General features: G+C 42.3%; 1 protein-coding gene across 3 annotated transcripts in view; it reads right to left on the bottom strand.

The window, feature by feature from the left end:
• LOC144679793 (nucleolar protein 4-like) overlaps positions 1-20,506 on the bottom strand; it is a 549,252-nt gene that overhangs the window by 49,175 nt on the left and 479,571 nt on the right. The window contains exon 8 of one of the 3 annotated variants that reach the window (XM_078540571.1): positions 11,533-11,724. The exons of the other annotated variants lie outside the window; for them this stretch is intronic. Coding sequence (XP_078396697.1) covers positions 11,533-11,724 — 192 coding nt within the window. The remainder of the gene's footprint in view (positions 1-11,532; positions 11,725-20,506) is intronic. 3 annotated transcript variants of the gene reach the window in all.

Genomic DNA, 20,506 nt, shown 5'->3' with positions numbered 1-20,506 from the left:
GTATCTTGCAACAGAAAGATAAAGAGTTAAACAAGCCAGTTATTGATAACAAAGCCACTATCACACAGTTGCAGGTTGTGTGTTTGGAGATCTTTTCAATAATTCCAAGAGTTCAAACACTGGGATTTTCATACAGAATGTTCTGATGTAAACAAGGATTGTAGCCTTCAAAGTCAATGCTGCTGAAAAATCTCTGTAGAATTAAATACTGCTGTCATATTGCAAGGTATTGAGCAGGTCATTTATTGGCAAAAATAGCACTTTAATATTTAATTCTCTACAAATGGGTCCTTTAATACATCACAATCCAACTGTATCAAACTCAATCTTAGAATGAACTGTTCTGCATTCAGCATCATACTGTTTCAATAGCTCCAGCTTCATCAACACGTGTTGGGTAATAAATTAAACATTATACTGGAATTATTCTGTTGACATTCCTTCTGGATGTTGAAGTACTTTTTTAGGCACATTTAGTTCGTTCACACAAGCAGATGAAAAATGTTCTTTCTAAATGTTAATCTGTTGCTGACAATGCAGCTTTCTTTTTGTTTGTGAATTTTCATTCTAACTTATATTTGATCTTCAGATGTGCTTATTCTTCATTAGGTGAGAGATAAGGGCTGCAAAATTCAGCTCAGTAGTGCTATGGAAGCTCAAAGCTCAGAAAATATCGGCCAGAACATTTCCAGCTCAACTGTAAGGGTACTAACACAGGCGTCAGAAGCACGCAGAATAGGTGGATCACGACATCATTTAGCAGCTAACATTAACTTGATGCCCGATCCGTCGCTTTGGACCTCACAGGTCTGTGAATGCCCTCTTTTAATTACTTCCAGAGGGACACCCTGCTATGCTATTTAAAAGGATCACCACTGATTTTTTACGTGAGGTACTTTTGACTTTCTTTTGCTGCTGTAGAGTTAGTGAAAATACTGAGGTCAGCGTTGTTGGGGAAGCTGTCTGATGTTTTTGGATTCAGAAAGCACTAGTGATTTGGAGATGAAGCACAGGCAGCAGAGAATGGAAGCTATGTGTGGAGAGAGGAGGAGGGCTCTCAACAGAAGGTCTGCCCTCAAAGGTCTTCAGGGAGCACATCTCCTACCTCCACCTCAACCAGGAGCAGGCTCTGAGGTGCCTAAGTTTCACCAAGGTGACTGAAATGTTCCACTTCCTGTAACTGGACCCTCAGCCTCATAGCAGGCCAAGGGAAGCCTTGCCAGTGGCTGTTAAGGTAACACTGGCCCTCAATCTCTACGACAGTGGATCCTTGTGAAAGCAGATGACATTTCCAATATTTCACAGATCATCATACATCGTGGAGGTGACAGAGGCTCTGTACACAAGGAAAGGGGACATAATCAGCTTCTATCTGACCAGGGAAAAGGAGTGAGCATGGGGCTTGCCAGGCAAGCAGGAATTTCAATAGTTCCATTGACTGCAAATACATGATTCTGTGGGCCCCTAATATTAATGGAGAAATATATCCCTACTACAAGGGCTGCCACTCTATGAACATGTAGTTGGTGTGTGAAAATGTCCAGAAGCTCCTGTCGATGAGTGCCCGCTATTCTGGAAGCAACACATTGATCCTGCGCCAATCATCCATGCCCACCATCTTTGAGTCACCTCAACCGTGGTTGACAAGCGATACCTGCTCTACATCTGCTCAGGAGTCCCTTCTGTCACTGATCATGTATGGACAGCACACCTACAATTAGAGCCATAATGTGACCAGGATCATCATGGCTAAACCATCAGCCTCCTGAAACAATGGTTCTGCTGCCTATACTGCTCAGGGGAGCTCTCCAGTGGTCAGCGGACTATGCCGCCAAGTTTGTGGTGGTCTTCTTCATCCTCCACAACTTTACTCTAATTAGGATGCAGCCCTTTGCCTTTGGAGAGCACTTCAGGAGGAGGAGGAAGGGAAGAGAAGGAAGGGAGAAGGCATCCATTGCTCTGAATGGGATGTACATGAGAGGAGACTCAGTCATCCCTGGGATCTCATCTTCACACCAGCACTGCACCGCTATTCCCCACTTATCCATTACAGCTTTCTCTTGACCAAAACCCTAAAATAAGGCACATGCAGGCACACAAAAAAAAGCACTACAAAAAAAATCTAATCCCGTTACAACTTTATCCCAATAACACACAGAAAACTGAACTATTCACCCTCTGCATTCCTGTCTTGCAGGTGGCTTGGCCTAGCGGTCCTGTACAGTGCAACTCCATTGGTTGTAACATGGCTATTGGAAGGCTGCTGGTCACAAGAAGTAGGAGCAGGAGTAATGGGGGAGACTGCAAATAACATGGCAGGATGACCTCGAGCAGCTCTGAGCTTTGAGGGCCCGACTTCAGACCGCACTTCTTCGGCATAGGCAGTTGCAATCTGGGCGGACTCACTGAGAGGCACTGGGGACTTGGCAGTGGCTGCAGTTCAAGCACCAATGCTGTCATCCTGGGAGAGGACAGCAAGTTCAAGCACCACAGAACCACTGCCACTCCCCTGGGGCGGTGCTTTAGCAATCCTAGTAATCTGCTGAAACACAGATTGCTGGATTGCCGTGAGAGCCTGAATACCCACTTTGAGAGCTGGTGCCTGCAACCATGATAGCCGCAGTCTGAGCCTGCATGGCACCAAGCTGGGATAACATGACAACAATGGCGTCAGCCTGAGCTGCTATTACAACACTAAGATGTTGGGTGGCTTCTGCCTGTGCTGCAATGGAAGCTGAACATTGGTCAGCAGATGCCCCATCATGGCCATCAAGATGGCCACCATTTCCACTCTGTACAGAGTGGGTTCCAAGCTCTGTGTGAATCCCAATGCCAATTTGGAGCTGAATACTGCCATGCTCCTTGACAATGATAAAGGTGCTGTGGCAGGCCTGTCAGGGTACCAAGTTTCTCAGTGTGCATGAACATCAGAGTTCTCCTGAAGGCTGGTCCATCAAAGTTCTCATCTGAGTCCGCTGCAGCATCTGTGAATTTTCCTGCTGGGAAGCTGACACATGAACTATCCTGGTTGCAGCCCCTTCATGCCCAGTGACTCACCACATGCTGAGCAAGTCTCTATACTACTCCCTAAGGACATGCAGGGCCAGTATCTGAGCAGGTGGGTGGAAAGCAAGAAGTCCATTGTCACACCATTTGCAGCTTGCACTTCATGCCAGACAGCAGGATGAGGTTGGTGGAATTTGAGAATGGGCATAAAATAGGAACATACCATCATTCTGAATGTTCTCGGTGAAATAGGGTGCAATGGTCTAGCCAGCCCCATTATGCAGAGCACCATCTCCTCCAAAAGGCTCAGGGCGATGCAGGCTTGCCTGCCAGATCTCTGCTGCTCTCTTCAGTTATGTGCAACTTTGCCCTAAAAGAGAGACAGAAGATTGTCAGTGAGTGTGTTGCTATGTGTTGTGGTGATGTGCCTACCCAATTAAATAGCTGCAGGTATGTGAATGTTGCAAGAGGTGGGTGTTGTAGTATTCAGTTGTTCAATGTTTGATTATGTGTTCTGTTGACTGTTCTTTGGGCCATTAGTCAAGCCTGGGTCTGATTACTGAGAAATAGAAACTAAATTGAAGCAAGGAGCAGTAAGATTGAGAGCACACATTTTAAAAGCACTTGTAAATAAAACACTTGTTACACACATAGAAACTGGCATGTCATCTTTGCATATCTCTGAGGCTAGTGCTAGTTCTTTGGGGGGTATTTTTGCTAGTGTTGTTGGGAGGGCTTTAAACTACCTCAGCAGGTGTGTGGGAACCAAGAGAAAATATTAGAGAGGATTATCAGGGTGCACAAAATACTGGGAGAGACAGATAGCACTAGTATAGTGAATAGTAAGTTAACAGGTAAAATCGGGGTAAGGGAGAAAGTAACAAAATCTAAATCAGGGTTACTATGCATGTATTCATAGTATGCTATGAATGCATGAAGTATAGTAAATGAGATTGCCATGTAGAAATATGATGTTGTGGCAATAACAGAGACCTGGCTCAAGGAAGGGCAGAACTGAGTGTTAAATATTCCCGGGTGCAAAGTATTCAGAAAAGATAGGAAAGGAAGGAGAGGAGCGGTGGCAGTACTGGTTAAGGAGAGCATTGCAGTGCTAGAGAAAGAGGATGTCCCAAGGGGTTCAAGGACAGAATCAATTTAACTAGAGCTAAGGAACAGAAAGGGCGCAATTACATTGCTCGGTGTAGTCATAGATCACCAAATAATGAGAAGGACGTAGAAGAACAAACCTGCAGGGAAATTACTGAGAGATGCGAGCATTATAGAGTAGTTATAATGGGTGACTTTAATTTCCCAAACGTAGATGGGACAGTTTTAGTGTAAAGGGCGGAGAGAGGCAAAAGTTCCTAGATTGTGTGCAGGAGAATTTTCGACAGCAGTATGTGTCTAATCCAACAAGATAAGATGCACTGTTGGGCCTGATTCTTGGAAATGAGGTGGGCAAGTAGATCAAGTGTCAGTGGGGGAACATTTAGGAGACAGTGATGATTGTATTATACGTTTTAGGATGATGATAGAAAAGGACGATAGGCAATTCAGAGTAAGAATAATTAACTGGATGAGAACTGACTTCAATTGGGCAAGAACGGAGCTGGGCCAGATAGACTGGAATGAAAGATTGGCAAGAAAAACTGTAGCTGAACAATGGGCTACCTTCAAAAAAGAATTGGTTCGGGCACAGTCAAGGAATATTCCATCAAAAGGGAAGGGTGGGGCAAACAAATCCAGAGCTCTCTGCATGAAGAAGGAGATAGAAATTAAGATAAAGAAGAAAAAGTGCACTTATGATAGGTGTCAAGTAGAAAATACAATTGACAATCAAGAGGAATACAGAAGGTTCAGAGGGGAGGTGAAAAAGCATATTAGAGAAGCGAAGAGGGATTATGAGAAAAGGCTGGCAGCCAACATAAATGGGAATCCCAAAGTCTTCTATAGGTATATAAATAGTAAAAGGGTGGCAAAAGGATTAGGGCCATTTAGGGACCTAAAAAGGGAATTTACAGATGGGTGAAGGGGCCATGGCTGAGGTATTAAATGAATACTTTGCATCCGTCTTTACCAAGGAGGTAGATGTTACCTAGACCATGGTGACACAGAAGGAAGCTCTGTCACTAGAAGGGTTCAAAATTGATAAGGGGGAAGTGTCGAATAGACTGTCAGTACTTAAAGTTGACAAGGCACTGCAACCGGATGATATGTATCCAAGGATATTGAAGGAAGTGAGGGTAGAAATTGCAGGGGCACTGGCCATAATCTTTTAGTCTCCCCTAGACTCTGGGGTGATGCCAGAGGACTGGGGAATTGCAAACATTACGTCCTTGTTCGAAAAAGGTTGTAAGGATAAGCCCAGCAATTACAGACCAGTCAGTTTAACTTCAGTGGTAGTCAAGATTCTAGAAACACTTTCAAAAGGCATTTGACACAGTGCCACACAACAGAGTTGTGAGAAAAGTTATTGCTCATGGAATAAAAGGGACAGAAGCAACATGGATACAAAATTGGCTGAAAAGTAGGAAGCAGGGAGTAAAGGTCAATGGATATTTTTCAGGCTGGAGGAAGATTTGCAGTGGAGTTCCCCACGGGTCAGTATTGGGACCCTTGCTTTTCCTGATATATATTAATGATCAAGATCTTGGTGTGCAGGGGACAATTTCAAAGTCTGCGGATGATATGAAGCTTGGGAGTGTTGTAAACTGTGAGGAGGACAGTGTAGAACTTCAAAAGGACATAAACAATTTGGTGTATTGAGCAGATAGGTGACAGATGAAGTTCAATGCAGACAAGTGTGCGGTGATGCATTTTGGGAGGAAGAACATGGACCGACAATATAAAATAAGGGGAGAAATTTTGAAGGGGGTGCAGGAGCAGAAAGATCTGGTGTATATGTACATAAACACTGAAGGTAGCAGGACAGGTGGAGAGAGCAGTTAATAAAGCATAGGCTGGGCTTTATTAATAGGGGCATAGAGTACAAGAGCAAGGAGGTTATGCTGAATTTATATAAGGCACTCATTAGATCTCAGCTGGAGTATTGTGTACAGTTCTGGGTGCCACATTATAGGAAGGATGTGAACACATTGGAGAGAGTGCAGAAGAGGTTTACAAGATTGGTTCCAGGGATGAGAAACTTCAGCAATGATGATTGATTGGGACTGTTCTCCTTGGAGAGAATGCTAAGAGGAGATTTGATAGAGATGTTCAAAATCATGAGGGGGTTGGACAGAGTAGATAGGGAGAAGCTGTTCCTACTCATAAAAGGATCAAGAATGAAAGGGCACAGACTTAAAGTGATTTGCAAAAGAAGCAAATGTGACGTTTGAGTCAGGAATACACTGCCCAAAAGTGTGTTGGAGGCAGGTTCAATTGAGGCATTCAAGAGGGCATTAAATGATTATTTGAATAGAAAACTGTGCAGGAGTACAGGGAACAGGCAGGACAATGGCACTAGGTCATATTGTTCATTTGGAGAGCCGGTGCAGACACGATGGACCAAATGGCCTCCTTACGTGCCGTTAAAATTCTGTGATTCTGTGAATGCACAACTGAGAGGCTTGCAGCATTGTTAAATCTGTAAGAATGAGGTGGAGCACCTGAATGTTAGGCACGAGTCCTGATAGCTGATGGGTGAATGATGGAGCTGTGGTGCTTTGAGCATTGTGAGAGGTTGGTGGTGGGTAGGAGATGTCCTTTGTAGATGCATTCGCTGACCTTGACCACCGGTGTAAGGTCACTGAACTATTTCCAGCGCTGTGGCCACATCACGAAGTCAGACTCTGGGAACTGATCTCCTTGGTCACATGCTCATGTTGTTTCCACAAGGTATGCATTGAGAGCTTCCAAACTCCCAGTGGAAACATGGTCTTGTTCCTTCTTTCAACCTCCATAACTAAGGCCTCAAGCGCAGCATCCGAGAACACAGGACCCCTGTCTTCTCTGCTGCTCCATTAACAGTTCTCTTCCTTCAAACAAAACCTTCCAAGCATAGTTACACATCTACTGTAGCCTGTTTTGGCTTGGGTGCGCCTACCCTTTAAGAGGGCAGGCTGCCTTTAAGAAGTGTATGCTAGTTGTACATTGTGCTAGCTATGCACGCTGCTGGGCCCTAGCAGAGTGGCGTGCAGCTAATCAGAACACATTTCATTCGGTCTGCACACTACAATCATGTTGATGAGCAGGCAGCACAAAGATTGCCTGCCTCAATGAGACCAGGCATGGGTAGTTGTGCACTGCGAGCCTGCACCTGATAATGGGCCTAATTAAATTTTTCCCCCGATATAGCAGTACAGGGTATCACTGCCATCAATGGCCCCCCCCCCCAATTGAGTCAACCAAAAATCTAACTTAATAGATAAAAGCAAAATACTGAGGACGCTGGAAATCTTAAATAAAAACAAAGCAAAAATCTAACTTGCCTTGATTTGTCTCAGAGGGGCACACATGTTAGCTTTCCCTCTCTTCCAGCAATGAATATAACTGAAATTTGTTACTACAGTACCAAATTAATGACTTAATTTAAAAGAATCTTGGAGGCAAAATTCTATAATCCTGCTCTGCCAGCACAAGTGTAACAGTGTGGGGCTTACAGCCAACTGTTGTTTTTGTCCCCAAGCCTTGCCCACTTCCTGGTGCCATCGGCATTTAAAATTCTTGACTGATGCTGGTGTCGTTTACAGTGCAAGTAAAAACAATCTGTTCAGGATTTGAAAATTGCTGTATACCATAACTGGAATTAAACATATACAAATAAATAATTTTGGGATGTGGAACTAATATCAAATTAATTTAGTTTTTCCCATGCAAATAGCATCAGTATTAGCGACATCTACAATAAAATACCAGAATTTTTTTTTACAATCAGAACAAACCTGGATGGGCAACAAATAAGCTATTGTATAGATATGAGGCTCATGTTCTTGAATATTACCTTTTACAAGTCTTTACGGTCTAATTATTTTTAATGATACAATTTCAAGTGATTATTTCTGAAAAACAATTAATTTATCAAAAACATTATTATTTCTCAGGTGTCTTAATGGATCTTTTGAATTGTTATTTCAGTCATTTGGAAAATACACTGATACAATTGCGTAATAACCAATCATTTTTTTCCACTCTCCACATGTTAATAATGATATTGCCATAACAAAAAATGATTTCATTTTTAGCAGTTCAGTTACTAAACAGTTTAGGAGAATAAAACTTGAATATCTTGTAAACCGAATCAGTGTGAACACCGCATCAAAAATGATGAATCACAATTTGTCAAAATAGCAATTGTGGCGTGGATTATTCGTGTGAATATGCAGTGATCCAATGCTTGCTCTCTGCTTCAACATCCCAAAGGTGTTCACCATGACTATTCTTATGGATGCATAAGCCTCATATAATGTTGTTCTGCAACACCGGAAGGTGCCCACAGTGCTGTCATTATCTATGCCAAAGGCAGGGTAGCCAAGGTCCTTTGCCAGACAGCCCTTCAATCCTTTCCCTTTTCAAAAACAGCTGGAATGAGTAATGATGGACATATATAGGATCTATGGCACAGAAACAGGCTATTCGGTCCAACTAGTCCATGCCAACATTTTTGCTCCACTCGAGCTACCTTCTATCTTTCCTCATCTAAATCTATCATTGTAACTCTCTATTTCCCTTCTCCACTTTATGCTTGTCTAGCTTTCCCTTTAATGCATCTACACTATTTGCCTTAACCACACTCTGTGATAACGAGTTCCATATTCTCACCAAGCTGAGTAAAAAAGTTTCTTCTGAATTCCCTATTGGATTTATTGGTGACTATCTTATATTGATGGCTTCTAGTTATGCTTTTCCTCACAAGAGGAAATGTTCTTTCCGTAACCACTCCAACAAAACCTTTTATAATTTTAAAGACCTCTATTAGGTCACCCCTCAGACTTCTTTTGAAAGAAAAGAGACCCAGCCTTTCAATTCTTTCCTGGTATGTATACCCATGCATTTCTGGTATTATCCTTGTAAATCTTCTCTGCCCCTTCTCCAAAGCCTTTACATCTTTTCTATAATATATAGATCAGAACTGCACACAACATGCTAAATGTGGTCTGACAATGATTCGATACAGGTTTAGCATAGCTTCCATACATTTCAATTCTCTCCCTATAGAAATAAAGCCAGTACATTTTTGCTTTTTTATGGCCTTGTCAATCTGTGGTACAACTTTTAGTACTTGGTATGTATTTGCACTCCAAGATCCCTTTGCTCCTCTACCCTTAGTAGATTTTCATTTTCCAAGTAATAAGTGACCTCCCTATTCTTCCAACCAAAATGTACTTCTCACATTTATCTGTGTTGAACTTCATTAGCCAATTATTTGATCACTTATCATATTCTATGCTATTTGAATGGGTTGACCGTGTTAATGAAGGGAATAGGACGAGTTTTTTCCTGTTCATTCTAACTATATGAGTGCCACTAATTTAGCTACATTCCTAGAGTGATGACACGAATATAGGAATTGATGTGTACTGTGGCGGGCACTAGAGCAGATAACACTAGAGGGCCTGAATATGTGGAAAATTACCTCAAGATTGTGGCAGATGCTTGCAAAGTGGGGAGCTGACCATATTTTCCTAAATTTGCTTATGTATTTATTTTGTTCTTAACCAACTGCTTTTTCCAATTTATGAATTACTTCATTTACTGCAATTGTGTTGTCCAACTTTTTCCACCAGACTTATCCAACTCAAAGCTTTTTCAGCCCATCATTGATCAATCATATTTTTATTAACCCATCAAATAATTTCCTACCTGCATTCCCCCCATACCCTTCCTCTGTTTCTTTCTTTTTGTATACTTCTTAGTCTGTTACCCTATTGGCTGTATAACTGTTATGGTTATAGAGCACTGTAGCATTGTCCTTTGATTCATATGAATGCAGTGACAAATTTTGCATCCTCTAATTAGTGAACAAAATGTACCTATGTGAGGTCAGTATGCCCTCAGTTCCTGTGGGCTCTTCTGCCAGTCATTCATAGGATATCCTTTGACAAAGCTTACATTTTGGTAAGGCCTTACTTGTTTTTTTTACCAAATATGATTTCAAATGAGCTCTGCAACTTCTGGAGAATCCAGACCTGGAGAATCCAAGCTGGACACTTATCCACAAAAACAAAAACCAGTGGCAAGCAACCAAACTTATGATCCCATTGAAGAAAAGCAGTAGTAACCAGCTATTTCAGTTGAATAACTCCTGTAGTGTCATACTCATTCACAAAGCATGTTGGTTAGGTATTAAATGAAAGAAGTTGGAAATTATGTTAATCTACCTAAAGAATGCCACCATTTATTATAATAAATCAAAGGAACTACTACTCATGGGACAATAAAACAAGAGTTTTACATCAGCAGATAAAATCAGTGAGCTTGAGAAGTGTTTTTAAATTCTAATCCCTTAAAGTTTCCCACCTAAGTTTCCACATTGACCAATGCATACAAATTGAACTGAATTTTTAAAATAGCTTTCAAAAGTGGAATAGCAGTCTTTTCTGATTTACTCTTCAGAATAAATTAATTCTGCATCTTAAAAAATCAACCTTTATTTTTTTTAAAAACAGCAGGAGCCAAGAGAAATTCTCCTAACAGACTGATCTGAATTCCACCAGTAAAATGGATCCTATTTCTTTAACAACACCATTTTAATTCCATAATTTTTAAGAGCTTAGTGGTAAGGAAAGCTCTTATGAACCAGTCATTCTGACCTGTATGACAAAAGGCCTACTGAAAATTGAAATATATACAAAATGAAGTGTTATTTAACACATGCTACAAAATGAGAAAGCTCACCTTTCATAGACATTCTTTCAACATTTTTTTTTCTGAAAAGAGGAATTAAAGTAGTTTCAAGCAGTTCAACTCCTTAATTTCTGTGAGAGTACCAATATTAATTCAGCCATGGAGACTCAGACTGTCATAAAATAGATTAGTCAGTTGATATGATGCATCCACAGGAACTCCTGTGAGGTGCCAACATACTTCATGTCTTAGGGGTAGCTGGGCCAAGTGTCCAGTTTCAGTGCTGTATTTTCTATGTAAGTATCTCCCAAACTCCATCAGGGACTTCTACTTGCACTTCTGCTAAATTATGTATAAGATACTAGTTTTCTGCAGTGTATTAATCAGAATGAAGAAAAAGAGTAACCACATATATTAGAAATAACTTGGAGAAAAGTTGTAGACAGGTACAGTAAATCAGACACAGTATATTGTTCATAATGTATTATGAGGCACTTCAATCATCAACCTTTGAAACTACAAACATTCACAAAAAATATTCCCGCAGACACCAGTGACGCAAAATAAACATGGTTTGGATGAAAGGGAAAGGTCTTTGAGCCGATGTTACCAAAAATAACATTTAAAAAAATCATCAGAATGGTGGGGGGAGGGGGATGGGTGGAGAGATCTTGTAATGAGTTTATGCATGGGAACTGGATGCAGACTGGGAATGGGTTGTATTTGGACAGTTCAACTCACCGTCTCAAAACCATTCTTTTTCATCCGCCTGCAGGACTTGAGGTAAGTACGTATGCGCTTCCGGGCACGCTCCTGATATTCAGGGAATTGCCGGCTACATGACTCAATTATTGCCTGGATCTTTTCTTTGGGCTGTTTAGAAATGGGGACCATTCGGTCCAAGTTTTCATCTACAAACAGCCTCACAAACATCTGTTGGCAAGAGGAAGACAGAGGAAGAGAATGCATTGGACGGCTGCTCTATTTCGTACTTCTTAACTCCCTTGTTGAGTGGATACTGTAGGATAAATTCAATGACTCTGCACTCCCAATGGGCCACCCAGTTTAATGGGAGAGTGTCATGGAGATAGTGCTACAATACAATAGCACTGATTTTCTAATTCATTTCTGACTTACAAGGCTTCCCGCTGGGATGCAGGTTCAGTGAATAAACATTTATATCTGCAACCCTTCCCAAAACAGACCATTTTAACATATATATAAAATTTTAAAAACAATAAATATATGCTAGTTAATTGAATGCAAGAGATTATTCTTGTACAAACTATTTTTGTGTGCTATAAAAGAATTAGTATCAGACTATCCATCACCACTATGAAGTCTGAACTTGACAAAAACGTGACACCACCCTTTTAGAAGTCCTTAATTGTCCTTAATGGCATTATTCATTCAATGAGCATGCTGCTGACATAATGCATTATAGAATATATTCTTCCATATGACCCAACATGAGTGTTCAGAGAAGTGTAGTTCAATAGTGCATGACAGCATTTTGGCCATGACCGCTGAAACTCATAAACTGACACATTGGTCATGGTATTAATCCAGCATTTCTGCATCTCAGCTCTTCTTCCCTTGCTTCCATTAGTACTTGATTATACACAGTTTTCCTCTCTATGATTCTGAAGTTTTTTTTAGAAATATATAAACTTTTAACAATATCTCAGAATATAATTATATAAACTATTCATGTTTTATTAGCACTATTTTCTATATCTATAATGCATTTATGGAGAGCTTTAGTTACATTTTTAAAATATCAAGTTCTGAGCTTAATTTGCATTTCTACATAGCTAAACAGCTTTCCTGTAAAGGTTATATAATATGAAAAATGTTTCATTTCATAGGTAACACAATATAAATGTGTATATACATAGAAAAAAATTCTTACTTAGCATTTGAAGTTTCTAGATTATACTTCTTATTCTCTGAAGGAGGCATTAAAACCACACTATCAAGGATAATACTATCTGCTGCCACGTTTTAATCATAAATTCTAAGCAACATATGTGTTTTACAATCCTGACTTATATCATGTTAATCAAAGTCTCAAACAAATCTTTAATTTAGTTAATATCAAAAACAATGTAAAAGGTAAACAAATAAGTGTTAATATACATTACACTGGGACAAAAAACTTGTTCATTCCTTACATAAAATGAATCGTACTTTAAAACCGATATAAATACAACTGCAGATCTTCACTGTCATCTTATGCTTTCCAAAGTCAACTACAAAATTTGTCATGGATTTGTAACAATTCTGAAGTAACCAGTAGGATCTCAATACTTTGGAATGTCTACATGGTGCAATTGGCATCACAGACTATTTAAAAATATATCAGAATTATTTCAAGATTTTGCAACAAAAAAATCTGCATTTTCTAGACTGTGACATTGTCACAATATTCTAACAGCATCTTCACATTGCAGCGCCAAATGGCATCTGAACATTTTCATCTTCAAATTTTAATACAAAGATAAGAAGAATTAATAATTAACCAAAGGCCTTAGGATTTTAACCTATGATTGTGATAAGTTTAAATGATTTTAATTGTAATAAAAAAACTATTGTATCAATCGTGTCTTTACGTCGAGGCACAACAGATTAAAACTGATTTTAGTAACTCCAAACAGTAGAAGACACATCAGTAGCAAAAAAGTATCTGCACAACATTAACAAGTTTTTGGTGTAATACATCAGCTGAGGAAGAAATCAGCAAGTTGGAATTACTGCAATCTCTGTTTATATCACGTTAAAGTTTTTTGCAAGGGAGAAAAATGTGGTCAGATACAAAGCACAAATTACAAAATACAAAGAAACATTTAAGGAAAGTAGAGATGAAATATCCAATGTACACTTTTGAAAAATGAACTAATTCAACAGGTATCTGGGTGACTTATTCTGGCAGTAAAACCTTGGATTCTCATTTACAGGGTCTAAAGTCAAATGTCCAGTCTCAACTGACATTCATGCGTTTTTATACTTAACATGCTGATGAATGTGAACCACACCAAAACAGACTATCAACAGGAAATTGAAAGTGTCAGTTTCCGCTAAAATGTTGAGTGCTGCTGTGGATGCAGACATATATCATTGGATGTGTCATATATCATTCATAAACTCCTGACATGAAGTGGTGCTCTCATTTTGCAAAAAATAGGAGCTTTAGTACACAAGGCCATCAACAAAAACTTGTATTTATATAGCAGCTTTAACATAGTAAAATGTCCCAAGCTGCTTCACAGGAGCATTATAAAACAAAATTTTACACTGGGCCACATAAGGAGATATTAGGACAGATGATCAAAAGCTAAGACAAAGAGTTCGGTTTTAAGGAGCATCTTAAATGAGGAGAGGCACAGAGGTTTAGGGAGGGAAATCCAGAGCTTAGGATCTATGTAGCTGAAGGCATGGATGCTAAATTAGTTAAAATCAGCGTTGTGCAAGAGGTCAGAGTTGGAAGAGTGCAGAGATCTCAGAAGTTTGTAGGGCTAGAGGAGGTTACAGGGTGCGGGAAAGGTGAGGTGATGGAGGGATTTGAAAACAAGTATGGGAATTTAAAATTGAGGTTCTGTACTAGGATAGGGAGCCTATGTAGGTCTGCAAGCACAAGGGTATTGACTGAACTGGACTTGTGAGTTGGGATATGGGCAGCAAAGTTTTGGATGAGCTCAAGCTTATCAAGCATGGAAGATGGGAGGTAGCCAGGAAAGCACTGGAATAGTCAACATCCTAGGGGTTACCACTGACCAGAAACTGAACTTGAACAACCTTCAAGAAGCCTCCAGCTATTTCTGCATAAGTCTGCTATGTAAAGTAACTGAAGTTGGAGAAAAACCATTTGGAATTCCACTGTTAAGTGGGACTGTGTTAACTTGCTGGGCAGGATTTCCCCCATCAGGGGCAAAGTTGAATGGCGGGCGTACACAGGGGTGCCTCCAATAGCGGGCATGGCGCCATTTTACGTGGGCGGGCCAATTAAGGCCCACCCAGCACGACGTCCGCACTGAAGCGCTATGCACTCACTGTGCGGGTTGGGCAGGGGAAATCCCTAAATCGAAAGTGCGCTCTTTCGCACATGCGCACGAAAAAGCACTCATCTCCCTGAGGCTAAGCGCTGCCTCAGGGATATCGGCTGTTCTGTGACAAATATTAAAAATAGAAAAAAGAGAAATTCCTGACATGTACCCTCATGTGACACTGTCACATGAGTTGGGACATGTCCATAATTTTTACAAAAATTTTAATAACATTTTTAAAAACCTACATGAAACCTCATCCTGCCCATGGATGAGGTTTCATGCATTTTCTAATTCCCGCTGGTGCTCCTGATCTGCCCGCCAACCTTAAGGTTGGACGAGCAGGTCCATTAATTAGCTAAATGACTCTGTCAATGGCCTCAATTGGCCATTGACAGGTCGGCGGGTGCACAGCTGATTTTGCTGCGCCCCCGCCTACTGGAAAATTTAAATGGGGCGCAGTGATGTTGGGAGTTCCATCCGATGTCACCGCGTGTCATTCTATGCGTTGGCGAGCAGGCCCTGCCCCCCACTCGCCGACGGGAAAATCCTGCCCGCTGAGTTTGTTTTAAATCTAAAATCAATTTTGGACTGTTGCCTTAAAAGCGGTGTGTAACTGGGAGTCAGGTCAGTTAGGAATTTTAGGATGTGTTATAGTAGTAAGTAATTGTAGTGCATGTATGTGCCTGAAATCTTTTATTTTGTTAAAAAATTATTTTTAAATCTCTAAAGGTTGAGGTGGACTCATTACTTCTGAATTAAGTGTACACATCTCGTAATAAATACAAATTGCAAAACTGTTGTGATAGCACGACCAAGTTTCCCTTGTAGGTTTCGTCTGCTTGGCACACATCATCTGCTATGTCATAACAATGAGCAGGTCAGGGGCTAGGAATACCGCGGCAAGTAACTCACTTCCTGACTCCCCAAAGCTGGCAAACCATCTACAAGGCATAAGTCAGGAGTGTGATGGAATACTCTCCACTTTCTTGGATGAGTGCAGCTCCAACAACACTCAAGAAGCTTGACACCATCCAGGACAAAGCAACCTGCTTGACTGGCACCCCTTCCACAAACATTCACTCCCTCCACCACTGACTAACAGTGGCAGCAGTGTGTACCATCAACAAGATGCTCTGCAAAAATTCACCAAGGCTCTTTAGACAAACCCACGACCGCTACCACCTAGAAGGACAAGGGCAGCTGATACGTGGGAACACCATCATCTGGAAGTTCCCATCCAAGTCACTCACCATCCTAACTTGGAAATATATCCCTGTTCCTTCAATGTCGTTGGGTCAAAATCCTGGAACTCACTCCCTAACAACACTGTGGGTGTACCTACAGCACGTGGACTGCAGGGTTTAAGAAGGCAGCTCACCACCACCTTCTCCAGGGCAATTAGGAATGGGAAATAAATGTTGGTCCTGCCAGTGACATCCACATCCATAAATTAATTTTAAAAAAGGTAACCAAGTCATGGACAAGTATATCAGCAGCAGATGAAATGAGACAGTTGTGGAGGTGGGTGATATTATGGGAGTGGAGGTAGGCTCATGTGTTACTTGCAATTTTTTCAACCAAACCAATGAGTCAGACTTGCATTTGAAGTACAAATGGCAATTTTTTTTAAACATGCATCGTAATGTTCTCATATAATAATGCACATCATGGATTATTCTGTTTCCTTGCAGCCAACACACCCCTCCATTGCCTACTATCTTAGCCAACTTTCCAATCCAGAAGTGGGGCAGGTGTAAAGAAAGATCAAGGAAACTAACAGAACTGGTTCTACCCACCAGAAGCACATTTCATCATCCAGGTTTTGACACCTTCCTGGAAAAAAATGAGGGTATGTCGGCCAGTGAACGGCAGCAGTATGGATATAACAGGGCAAATAAAAGTTATAAAAGCAATTACATTAACATTCATATGTCTCTGGAAATGAACCAGTAACTAGGCCATTATATTAATCCTGCATTACATATTGGCCTTGATAGTAAACCCCTACACAATGGTCTATGCAAGCACAATCTCAGAGAGAAAGCAAAACCTTTACAGCACTGCATGTGGGCTAGAAGGAACAGAAATCCTTCCCCCCGCAGTCTGTCAAGTTTACCTTCTCCCCTCAAGTCTGACCACCCACAATAAAACCTCTTGGGTTGCGGATTGGATTCCCACCCCCACCCTGTACTCTCCACTAGCAGCTTCAGGGTTCCTCCTTGCAGCTAGCCAGTTCCAGAGTGCTCCCTACATGACAGGAGGTCAAGTATTTCAATCAGCGTGAGTTTCAGGTGATGGATCGTGTCAAAAAGATCGTATGCTGTGGAATTGTGCTGCTGGCTGCCTGGGCGCTTAGGGGACTGAGCAGCATGGGCTCATAGCACATGGTGCAGACAGCGTGCCCCTCTTAAACGTAGAGTTTCACATTTAAATGGAATTTGTACTCATTGGAAGGGAACTGCTCTGTCTGGCTGTAATGACACTGTTTGCATCTAGGGGCAGAATTGTTCAAATTTGTACGAAGTGTGGTAGCGGATGGGAAAAAGGACTCTTTCCCTGCCGGCCGCAATGGCGGCTTTTCATGCTGTATTGTCCCAATCCCGCCTCATTAATTATACAGCTACAGGAAACACGCCATCTCACTGAATTGCCCACCACGCCGTGACCTTGCTGTTTCCTCACTCTGGGTGTCATATCAAAACTGCAGCAATCCACACAGTTCTCAATGCTTGCAGCCCAGGAATGCTCCTGTGAAGACATGGCCCTGCAAACCAAGAAGAGTTGGTTACTGGAATGCCTTTCGAAGGCCCGCCGTGATATCCTCAACTCCTGCTTTGGCAGGTTGGGAGGCAGCGGCAGTGGTGCTCAGTGCCAACACTGCACACAAGAGGTTGGTCATCCAGTGCAGAAAGAGGATGAATGATCTCATCTGTGCCACCAGGGTAAGGCAACCATCTTATCACTCTAAATTCACACACTCACAAGCCCATCACACATTCACTGGCATCTCTCTCACTGCCAGTTCAAGGGGCATCACCACTCACTCTCTCACACACACCCTCACATCCTCTGGAGACTGCCTCCTCAGCCCTCACCATCTTGAGGGCACACGCACAGATCCACATGTGCCCCCGCAGACACCCTGGGATACCTCCCTTTACCCGGTACAGCCCTGGGCTGAGGCCACTTCTCCCCAGTCCCGTTGGCATTGTGGTATTGTCATTGGACTAGTAATCCAGAAATGCAGGATAATGCTCTGGGAACCCGAGTTCAAATCCCGCCATGGCAGATGGTGGAATTTCAATTCAATAAAAATCTGGAATTAAACGTCCATCACCAAGAGTGGCTTGGTAGCACCACTACTGACTGAGCTGGCCGAGTCCTAAAGGACATAGCTGCTAGACTGGGTCTGCAGCAGGTAGGGAGAGAACCAGCAAGAGGGAAAAACATACTTGACCTCATCCTCACCAACCTGCCTGCTGCAAACAGATCTTCCATGACAGTATTGGTAGGAGTGATCACTGCACAATCGCTGTAGAGACAAAGTCCCGCCTTCACATTGAAGATACCCTCCATCGTGTTGTGTGGCACTACCACCATGCTAAATGGGATAGATTTTGAATTGATCTAGCAACTCATGACTGGACATCCATGAAGCACTGTGGGCCATCAGCGGCAGGATTGTACTTGAACACAATCTGTAACCTCATGGCACGGCATGTCCCCCATTCTACCATTACCATTAAACCAGGGGATCAATCCTGGTTCAATGAAGAGTGCCGGAGGGCATGCCAGGAGCAGCACCAGGCATACCTAAAAAAGAGGTGTCAACCTGGTGAAGTTATAACGCAGGGCTCCTTGCGTGCCAAACAGCATAACCAGCAAGTGATAGACAGAGCTAAGCGATCAAACAGCCAACAGATCAGATCTAAGCTCTGCAGTCCTGACACATCTAGTCATGAACGGTGGTGGATAATTAAACAACTCACTGGAGGAGGAAACTCCACAAATATCTCCATCCTCAATGACGGAGGAGCCCAGCATATCAGTGCAAAAGATAAGGCTGAAGCATTTGCTACAATCTTCAGCCAGAAGTGCCGAGTGGATGATCCATCTCAGTCTCCTTCAGAGGTCCCCAGCAGCACAAGTGCCAGTCTTCAGCCAATTCAATTCACTCCATGTAATAAGTCAATTCACTCCACATGATATCAAGAAAAGGCTGAAGACACTGGGTAGTGCGAAGGCTATGGGCCCTGACAATATTCCAGCAATAGTACTGAAGACTTGTGTTCCAGAACTTGCCACGCCCCTAACCAATCTGTTATAGTACAGCTACAACACTGGCATCTACCCGGCTATGTGGAAAATTGCCCAGGAATGTACTGTGCACAAAAAGTAGGGCAAATCCAACCTGGCCATTTATTGCACCATCAGTCTACTCTCAATCATCAGTAAATTGATGGAAGGGGTCATCAACAGTGTTATCAGGCAGCGCTTGCTTAGTAATAACATGCTCACTGATGCCCAGTTTGGTTTCCGCCAGGGCCACTCAGCTCCTGACCTCATTACAGACTTGGTTCAAATATGGACAAAAGATCTGAACTCCCGAGGTGAGGTGAGAGTGACTCCCTTGACATCAAGACCGCATTTGACAGAGTGTGGCATCAAAGAGCCCTAGCAAAACTGGAGTCAAAGGGAATCATGTGGAACATGGTCCACTGGTTGGAGTCATTCCTAGCACAAAGGAAGATGGTTGTGGTTGTTGGAGGTCAATCATCTCAGCTCCAGGACATCACTACAGGAGTTCCTCAGCTCCAGGACATCACTGCAGGAGTTCCTCAGGGTAGTGCCCTCAGCCCAACCATCTTCAGCTGCTTCATCAATGACCTGCCTTCTATCATAAGGTCAGAAATGGGGATGCTCACTGATGATTGCACAATGTTTAGCACCATTTGAGACTCCTCAGATACTGAAGGAGTCCATGTCCAAATGCAGCAAGACCTGGACAATATCCAGACTTGGGCTGACAAGTGGCAAGTAACATTCGTGCCACACAAGTGCCAGGCAATGACCATCTCCAACAAGAGAAAATCTGAGCATCGCCCCTTGACATTCAATGGCATTACCATCACTGAATGCCCCGCTATCAACATCCTGGGGGGTTACCATTGACCAGGAACTGAACTGGACTAGCCATATAAATATTGTGGCTACAAGAGCAGGTCAAAGGCTAGGGATCCTGTGGCGAGTAACTCATTTCCTGACTCCCCAAATCCTGTCCACCATCTACAAGGCACAAGTCAGGAGTGTGATGGAATACTCGCCACTTGCCTGGATGAGTGCAGCTCCCACAACACTCAAGAAGCTTGACACCATCCAGGCCAAAGCAGCCCGCTTGATTGGCACCACATCCACAGACATTCACTCCCTCCTCCACCGACGCACAGTAGCAGAGTGTGTACCATTTACAAGATGCACTGCAGGAATTCACCAAGGCTCCTTAGACAGCACCTTCCAAACCCATGAACCCTACCATCTAGAATGACAAGGGGAGTAGATAGATAGGAATACCGCCGCCTGGAAGTTCCCCTCCAAGCCACACACCATCCTGACTTGGAAATATATCACTGTTCCTTCACTGTCGCCGGGTCAAAATCCTGGAAATCCCC

This window comes from Cetorhinus maximus, chromosome 4, assembly GCF_964194155.1.
Source record: "Cetorhinus maximus chromosome 4, sCetMax3.hap1.1, whole genome shotgun sequence".
Taxonomy (NCBI): domain Eukaryota; kingdom Metazoa; phylum Chordata; class Chondrichthyes; order Lamniformes; family Cetorhinidae; genus Cetorhinus; species Cetorhinus maximus.
This window is presented reverse-complemented; position numbering and strand designations above follow the sequence as displayed.